Genomic DNA, 9,379 nt, shown 5'->3' with positions numbered 1-9,379 from the left:
AACTTTAGTGATTGTAATATATACCTGCTGAAAATTAGTGTGACTGTTGGTTTCCACCTGCTCAAGTGTTATTAAATTATAACCTGTCGCTGAATGTAACATTTCTTTACTTAATGTCGCTGTTAAGTGGTTACCACTGTGTTTGGGAAGTTGTGAGTTCAAATCTTGAAGTTTTTCATGGTTGTGTTCAGTCCCTCTGGGCGAATGTCGTGATAGTATTTGAAGTAAGCTGTGACCACTTCCTTCCATGTCCCTTCCACTTCAGAAACCATTGTAGCATTTGATGCTGTATAGTTAGAGCTACCGAAAGTGTCTTCAAGTGAACTGGAAATAAATAATGAATATTTCTGTGTGTGTGAAGATTTCCCCTTCATATGTTTATTATTGCAGGTGACCACTTGAAGATGGCACTTTTAGACAATATTAATTTCGTGCACTTCTGTTACTTTCTGCCATGATGACATTCAGTCCCACATGATGTTGGTTGGTGGTCATTAGGATTCTTGGGTAAGATGAAATGTTGGACTTCATAAGCATGGCAGAGTGGCATGTGCATGTACACGTGTGGTTGTTTAAGGGAGAGGAAAGGATAAAATTGGAGGAGTTAGCATTTTACAATTATAGATGCACAGAAAAGTGCTTTGAGTTTCCCGTTTTATATTATATCCGTGATTTGTGTGATTTATCCTTACTTATTCATAGGTGAGGCTGCACTTTTTGTTTTGCATATATGCTGATGAAGCAACCATCTAACTAACTAACTAACTTACTTACTTGATGGCTTAGGGAACACTATTCATCACCATATCAACCCAAGTCTCCCCCGTCCCTGCCGTTGGCTATGAAAATCCAATCGTCTTCATCTCCTGTGTCCCATGGATCCTGCCTGATGGTATCCTTCCATCTTCGTATGACAATCGCAAACAATTTCTGCATGTCAACTTTGAAGTCTGCAGCAGCAAAGAATAGGTTCATTCACAACCCAAGTGGAAATTTTCTTTGTCGTTCTGATAGCTTTGTTCGTTATTGCACTGCTTAGTGGTGATGAAGGCATTTTGACTGTAGTCGTGTGTGTCTCTGGTGTGTGAGCTGAGGACGCTTCTAGATTTTACTTGCATTCTGGTTTCTAATACATGAAGTGTGCAGTTGAGTATAAGAATTTTTCTCTGATTTAAAAGTGTGTTACATATTTCCATACTGGTGACATTTCAGGTTCTCATGGCAGCAGGTAAGGAAATTAGTGTCCTCTGGAGGTTGCACCATGTAGTCTGTTCGAAGTTTGACAACATTTCAGACGCACATTCGGCCTTCTTTGCTCTGATGATGAAGGCAGCAAGCACCTCTGAAACGTCTGTGGACTTCCGCGATGCTACTTGGCACAGTGCCCCAGAAGACAGTTATCTTCATATTGTATATTGTTCTCTCAGTTAGTTGAGAAAATGTGGTTAAAGGAATTGTGAGATTTTACAGGCATCTTTTCCTTACTTTCAGACAGGCGATCGGTTTATTCGGCCACGCTATGGCAACAGATGGCGGATGAAGTTTGAGATGAACACAGTAAGTGTTTTTCATTGAGTTATGATTTTTGTGACTTTTTAAAAGTAGTGGATAGATGAAGTGAGTATGCTGTGCTGAGGATGAGATCAATTTATGTTCATGACAGTACTTTATCAGATATGTAAATGAACCTTTATCCACAAAAATTGACTACCATTGCACTGTACAAAAATGTTATCAGATTATCAACTTGAGGACATAAGCAGTGCTGTATGCCCTGTAATTAATTTACTTTTTTTCTGTTTGGACATGGAGTTAGTGTTTCATACCGTCATTTAAAACTGCTATTTGTGATGTACTTGTATAGCTCACTTCCCATCAGGTCTTTTGCATGAAGTTGTCAACTCCCCATTGTCTATAAGCTTTATGAATTTCTCTTAAGATAAGCAAGTTGTAGAAATGTCACTGAAATTTGTGTCTGTTTTTAAATATATGAGTCTGGCCAGAATGGATTTACTACGAAAGAGGCTCGTGAAAATGGTGGCGGAGGGAGTGGGAGATTGGCATACACATGTTTGCTGATAAACGAACTTCTTGGCGCCAACATTCAAGATCTTAGAGACCAATGTGATGAGAGAAGAGCGCTCATTCCAGGATCAAATATCTTTTCCTTGTCACCACTTAGTGCACAAAGCCAAAAGTTGCTTAGTGCACCGAGAAGGTCAAGGAGGAAAATATCACCAATACCCTACAAGGTTAGTCATATTTTGTATTAGTTTTAATCTTCAAAAATCCACAAATGAAGTGTCTGTTGTGACTTCGTGATCAGCTGTTCTGCCAACACAAGCCACGAGACAGTGATAGAGTGTTTATTATAAAATAGTTATAATATTCTTCTTCTTTATATTAAGCATTGAGAGTTTCATGTGCTGTACTACCTTATTTGAATTTTATGTCTTTTCTGTTGAAGATGTTGGATGCCTTTTATCTCCAAGATGACTTCTACCTCAATGTTATTGACTGGTCTTCAGAGAATGTGTTAAGCGTGGGATTAGGAACTTGCATATATCTTTTTTGTGCAAGCACAAATCAGGCTGGAAGGCTGTGTGATTTATCTGGAGATGGCACCTCTGTAACTTCAGTTGCATGGAATGAACACGTAAGTATTGGCCAGACTATTTTTACTCAGGTCGTTGAAAAGTATTTCTGTTAAATTTGAATTTGGTTGTAAGATTTGAGGTTTTCACAGCGGTGATTACGAAGTTTTCTGTCTTCTGGGTTGTTGCGCTGTGTAGTATTCATCGCCTTGATGACGGAGGTAGCACGCCCTCAGAAACGTTGGTAAACATCGACCATACTACATAGCGCAACAACCCAGAAGCTAGAAATCTTGTATTTGGTTATTGCTGTGTTTGTTGTTAATCTTAAAGTATGTGTTGTGCATAAATACATTATTAATTGTATAGGAAAATTATCATGTAGTACGTAATGTTGATGCAGCCTATGGTCACCCGCCACTAGAATACTATTTGACGTAATTGTTGGTTTACAATTAACACATTTGTTTATTGGAGAGCAGGTCCTGATATTAGGTGGCCAATATTTCTTGAGCTTTGCATAGCCTCTTCCCGTTTAACACTCTACTACTGTGCTTTTTTATACCATGTTATTGAAGGATGTGTTCAACTGTAGCTAACATATGACTTGTGGACTTTGCCCTTGAAGTTAGAGCAAAAGAAGGTCCCTCTCTTATACAGCAACATGGGATCAGGAAGGGTTGTTATCTGTTGGAGTAGACTTTTTATTGCCTGTCATAAAGTAACTTTCCTCAGGCTTGTCTCATGCCCAGTAAGTCTGTGGACTTGTGTTCTTAATTCCGAAAGTTGCCAAAGTCCCCATTTTGGCCTCTTGTTGTTGCTGCTGCAATTCTGCTTCTGCTCGTCTTCCTTGTACTCATCTCAAATCAGTGTCAGCTGCTAGCCCCATTTCTGTGGGTGCTTTCTGCTTTTCATTTTATGTTTTGTGTCCATGACAAAGGAAACACCTTGTTATTTCTGAAGTTCACTGTTGTGTGCATTAGAAGAAATCTGAAGAATTTGGATTTCTTGTTGCAAACTTCCTGGAGGAAGGTGGAGAAGAATTGTGTCCTCCGCCTGCCAAGTGAGGGAGACCAAGCCCAAAATTTTAGTGGTTTGTCTTATAGAGATTTTTGTTGTGAGGTAGCCATATTTATTTCAGGATACATGCATTTGTCTGTATAACTTTGGCTTGTGGGTGTTTAGTGTTAACAGTAATTTTTGCAAACATTACAGTTACACACATTCAAGGTGGGTATGAGATGGGGCCAGTTACGAGGGCGTTATTTATATAGCCTACTCCATCCATGAAGACTTGCAAAGAAAAATGTATTTGTCTGTATTCTGATGTACCATGATGTCATAATTTTATATAAATGAAATATTATTGCCATATTCTTCAGCGGCTGTAGATAATAGGTAAGAATTTGCATATTCTGACCAGGAAATGTTACCGAACAGATAACACATCAAATCACCTCTGACATAATTTAGGACTGACTCTTATTATTGGACAAATTTATGACCTGGTGTATTGTGTTTGTAGGGAAATTTGGTAGCAGTTGGCACACATCATGGCTACGTGCAGGTCTGGGATGTTGCTATAAATTCCCAAGTTAATGAGCTGCTGACCCATCCAGACAGAGTTGGATCGCTTGCTTGGAATGGTGATGTTGTGTCGTCAGGAAGTCGGGATGGACTTATCTTACAATGTGATGTGAGAACTCCTAGTCTTGTGCCAGAGAGAAGGTTGCTTGGCCATCGACAAGAGGTAAGTAGGAAATCATTTAAGTGTTATTACTGCAAAACAGATGTAATATTTTTCTGGATTGTTAAACCATGTGGACTGACATAGATACCAGAGTTTTGGAGACACATACATACAGTCTCCATCTTGAGCTCTGAAGATAAAGACATTTCATCTCCGCATCGCATCATGACCCAGAAGAACAGCATCAACATCTTCACCACGGTCAGAACCTCACATCTAATATTGTTATTATAGTTAGAGCTGAAAAATATGTTTTAAATTATTGTCATCAATTTCAATTACTATAAATATACATTGTTTAAAGGTTTGCAGCTTGAAGTGGTCTCCAGACAAGCAGAGCCTGGCATCCGGTGGCAATGACAATCGCCTCAATATTTGGAATCTCCATTTGGATTCACCTGTGCAGACTTACACTCAGCATTTGGCAGCAGTGAAAGGTAGGAATCATTGTGTTTATCATCCGCATTTGTGACGGATTAAAATAAGATTCTATGAAGTGAATAAATATTGTTATTATATTGTCACGTGTTTGTGCAGTCTTTGATGCAGGAAAAATCATGCACTTAAAACCATAAGTGCTGGAAGAATCGGTTCCAATCATTGCCCGTAAATCACATTTATTTATGACACCATTTTTGTGGATATATTCCAAATGTGAAATAAAAAGAATGTTATGTTTTGGTTCATATTCTCAAAAAGATATTGATCGTGGAAGGGATTGATTGAAAACAATAGGAGCAAATTTTGTTTAATGCCATTATACCATGCCTTGAGCATTAATTGAAAAACTCCAGGTCATCTCCTCCTCCTCCCCCCCCCCCCCCAAATTTTTTTTATGTAAATGCATTTCGTTTTCCTGTACTGTGTATAGTATTTGCTGCTTCACATGATTCGTAATTGAGTGCTGGAATGGAAAATTGAGAAGAGCGTAATATAACTGATACAAGTTCATGGTTTCTCCAATATGGTGCTCATATTCTTTGGATGTCATTGATTTCACTGTTCTGCGCAGCATTTATAATTTGCAAAGTAAATTTCTTCACATTTCTCATCTCTGCCTCCTTCATTCTCTTTCTTTATTTTAATATTCTATGCAGCATGATGTATCAAACTGATGATTTGGACACAATTCTTAATATACAGAAATACATTTTTTTTTTTCAGCTATTGCCTGGTCCCCGCACCAACGTGGACTCTTGGCTAGCGGTGGAGGCGCAGCTGATCAGTGTATTCGTTTCTGGAACACACTCACAGGACAACCAAAGCAGTGTGTGAACACTGGATCTCAAGTCTGTAATCCTGTCTGGTCTAAACATTCCTCTGAACTGGCAAGTTCTTTGCATGTCGATGTGATCTGCAATTTGTACTTGGAACGATATTGTTGATAGAAGTAAGATATATTATTATTATTATTTTTTTTTCTTCGGATAGTGAAGTATTTGTAAAATAGAAGATTAAATTTAAATATATATTGTGTTCACCTTAACATTTTATATATTATTTAGTGTTCTGTCTGACGACAGGTCCATATGAACAGGATCCTTCCATCCTTTTCTCGGACTGGGACCTGTTCATATACGTTCTTGGCAGATGATCCAGAAGTGGTTTTCCATTGCCTTCTTCTGTGTGTGAATGGAGTAATTGTTGGGATGCCACGGAGGAAAACTCCGTGTTGCCTAGACCACGGCCTTGCCCAACACAAGTTATAAATTCGGGCACCGCAAAAATAATTTTGAAATGCCATTTGCCTCAGGCATAATTTATAAAATCTGTACATTTGTACTTTGATGAAGATTGCACTTAATGTAACCATAAAATTATAACTGCGAAGTCGTCTCCACTTGGGACGGTTCCTTGCCTTCACCCTGTGTTGGCAGTGTAAAAGGGCCAGCTTTACATCGAATAAGTTTTCATTAGGTTAATACTTGTCGTTTACAGAGGAATTAACAGGGTTTTCATTCATCCACATCTCTCAGATTTTGCTTATGAACTGATGTCTTAAAATTTTCCAAAAATAAATTCTTGGGAAATGAAGTGTACCGTACCCCCCACTGTGGTTCAGAACACTCAGTAAACTTTAGGGACCCTCTTACTAATCACCGTTTTGGTTGCGGTATGGAATCTGCCCTGTGGTTGCCTCAGACTTGCCCAGAGTTAGCAGAGACATTGTAAACCAGGAACATTTAAATGATGAAGAGCTGAATTTTCCTTTTCCTAGAATACCTTTCGGGATAGCTCAGTCAGTATAGTGACTAGGTACGGGCTGGACGACCGGGGTTCGATCCCTGACGGGGGCAGAGGATTTTTCCTCTAGCCTCTGCGTCCAGACCGGCTCTGGGGCCCACCCAGCCTCCTCTATAATGGGTACCGGGGGTAAAGCCGGCCGGGGCGTGATGCTGACCACTCACCCCCATCTAGTGCTGAGGTCAAGGAAGAGAGGAGCTATACCTCCACTCACCCCAAAACGCCTACATGGCGTATAGTGGGACAAACTTTTTTTACTTTTTAGAATACCTTTGGTGTGCGCGATGTACCAATGCGTGTTTCCTAGGCATGTTTGAGTCCGTGCAGAGGACCTGATAAGTTTTCTTTGTACTACCATACACTTACAACAATAGACGTTTGGCATGTAAAGTACTCTGTTTGAGGCTACTCCATAATTGTACTCTGCAATCTGTAATACCAACATGACATGGTACAAGTTGTGAGGTAGCTGGATTACGATCTACAGTGATACCAATATCCATTATCCTGTGCATTAACTGATGATGTCATTGTTTGCATCATTACCTGTTAATGAGAATGGCTGACAAATTTTCAAGGAATTTGGTATGGATGTTATTCCAGATTGTTACTGTAACGTTCTACTTTGTATAAATTCGTGTGGATTAGTCTTACTAATGTGGTAGTGTGGCTTGGCATGGAGCAAGGCAAGTTCCCAAGGATGCTGGTGTCAGCTTAAACATGCTCAGCTAATATGATAGATAATACGTCCATGAGGCTACAACTTGTTTCATAAGACTATCACATTTATTTCTAACACTAAGTTCTACATAAACTTTACATTTAATTTAAAACATTACCTTCTTAATTTAGGCTAATTCACTTTATCCTTAGTATATTCTAGTTACGAAATTTTGAATATTTATTCATCCACCCGTACTAAACTTGAATACGTCTCCTCAGCGCTTACCTGTTAGAAGTAGTCCAATCAGCTGCACCTTGCCCATCTTGATTCTAGTAACCTCCTGCTATCTTCGAAGTTTCGGCCCATCTGCTCTAGATCTCACTTCAACTTCCTTTCACAACCTTTCCGTTAGCGTTTTCCCACATTATTTTGCTGACTCCTAATGGCTACGTCTGCATTTTTTCATATCCTGAGAATAAGGTGAACTAGCCTTGCTGCTTTACTCTAGACAGGAAATGAATCAATAGATTCCTACATGCAAAGGTCTACTATACTTACTTCTAACTACATTCAATTCTCTACATTCATAATTCACTACATTACTTTTGATTCTATGTTTTATGGAAATTTAATTGTTTGTTGTAGGTTAGCACCCACAGTGACTCCAAATACAACACACACATTTGGAAATATCCATACATGTCACGGGTTGCAAATCTCACTATGTCTCCAGACAGAGAAGATATTGTAACTGGCGCTGGGGATGAGACTCTGCGATTCTGGAAAGTGTTCAGTAAAGATCGTTCACGGAAGGTAAGATGTTTAACTTATTCATTGGGAGGGGGAAACTTGTATCTTGTAATGTTAACATTTTTTAAGGTTACATTTGTAGACATTTATAAAAATGTTTGATGTGATTTTCATCTCTTGTTTCAGGAGAAGAAATCAGTCCTAGACCTCCTCACCGCCATCCGGTGAAGAATCTGATTGTTTTGTTATATTTGATTGTTATGTTTAAATTAGTTTTGTTATATTTGTTTTTTCAAATTAATTGTGTTGATTTTTTATTTTCAAATATATGGTTAGATAAGACTCATGTTTACTCTTTAATGCCATATACCCAGAAGTACATGGTTCTTAAATCTCTTTATAAGTAATCAGCTATTTAGCCTTTTTATATATATGTATGTGTATATATACAGAGTGAGTCAAAAGTATGTTTACAAACTTTATGTGATTGTACTGGCAGAATGCATGCCTGATGATTCGAGGAAACCCTGTTGCGTATGAATGAATCCGTCAACCTTGTGTACATCGTGCTCGGGCATGTGTGGAGAATGGAGGAGCAACCTTTGAGCATCTGTTACAAAGAAACATCCCTGTCCTTATCTTTGGCAATAAAGGCATACATCAAGACTTATTTATGGCTATTATTTTGAAAAATAAGCATTTGCGGCCACATGTTCATAGAAACATTCTTTCCTATTTTTGATCCATTAATACACACACACAGTTTGTAAACATACTTTTGACTCAACCTGTATATGATTGTTTTTTCATTAAATTGTGTTGTATTTTTAATTTTAAATATATTGTTATATATAAGACTCATCTTCACTCTTTTAATGCCACGTACCCAGAAAGAAGTACAAGATTCATAATTCTTTTGATAAGTAATCAGCTTTTTGTTCTTTATATATATATATATATATGTATATATATTAAAAAAATTAGTAGAGTACTAATGTTTGAAGAAGGAAAAGGAAATAAGGATCTTACCTTACAATTCTTCATTGTTTCCTTTCACTTTTGTCTTTTATTATTCGTTTATTTCTCAGACAAATCCTCATTTGAAGTGATAAAGGGCCATTATCAACCACCCATACCTGCTGTACATGGAGTGTATGTATTGTAGCAATTATCAGGCACATTATTCCATCATCTTGTCTGTGGTCTCATACAGTGTGTCTCACTAAATGTGGAATCCACTGTGACACTTGCCAGTGCAGCTGCAGGAAGCAAACTGCCAGGAAATGAGGTGGTCACAATTAGAACATATCCATCACATGCTTGTGGGTGGGTTTTAACTTACATGGGACTCATAAGGGCAAACTGTTTAATGTGATT

General features: G+C 38.2%; 1 protein-coding gene across 3 annotated transcripts; it reads left to right on the top strand.

The window, feature by feature from the left end:
* The first annotated feature begins 57 nt into the window (after window positions 1-57).
* LOC110836857 (fizzy-related protein homolog) lies at window positions 58-8,833 on the top strand. Of its 3 annotated transcripts, XM_087342099.1 has the most exons (9): window positions 58-507; window positions 1,492-1,558; window positions 1,993-2,252; window positions 2,468-2,656; window positions 4,120-4,344; window positions 4,649-4,781; window positions 5,509-5,672; window positions 7,898-8,065; window positions 8,189-8,833. In XM_087342099.1, exons 2-9 carry the CDS (start codon window positions 1,537-1,539, stop codon window positions 8,228-8,230), a joined length of 1,203 nt encoding a protein of 400 aa, XP_087198225.1. In that variant the 5' UTR covers window positions 58-507; window positions 1,492-1,536; the 3' UTR covers window positions 8,231-8,833. The 3 variants fall into 3 exon arrangements, with proteins under 3 accessions (XP_087198225.1, XP_087198224.1, XP_087198223.1); XM_087342098.1 differs by lacking the exon at window positions 8,189-8,833 and having other exon boundaries at window positions 64-507; window positions 1,492-1,557; window positions 1,995-2,252; window positions 5,509-5,734; window positions 7,898-8,153; XM_087342097.1 differs by lacking the exons at window positions 58-507; window positions 8,189-8,833 and having other exon boundaries at window positions 1,150-1,558; window positions 5,509-5,734; window positions 7,898-8,153.
* The last annotated feature ends 546 nt before the right edge of the window (window positions 8,834-9,379 follow it).

Source organism: Zootermopsis nevadensis, unplaced genomic scaffold, assembly GCF_977971745.1.
Source record: "Zootermopsis nevadensis isolate Lab colony 2312 unplaced genomic scaffold, Znev_1.0 Znev_ptg000208l, whole genome shotgun sequence".
Classification (NCBI taxonomy): Eukaryota; Metazoa; Arthropoda; class Insecta; order Blattodea; family Termopsidae; genus Zootermopsis; species Zootermopsis nevadensis.
This window is presented reverse-complemented; position numbering and strand designations above follow the sequence as displayed.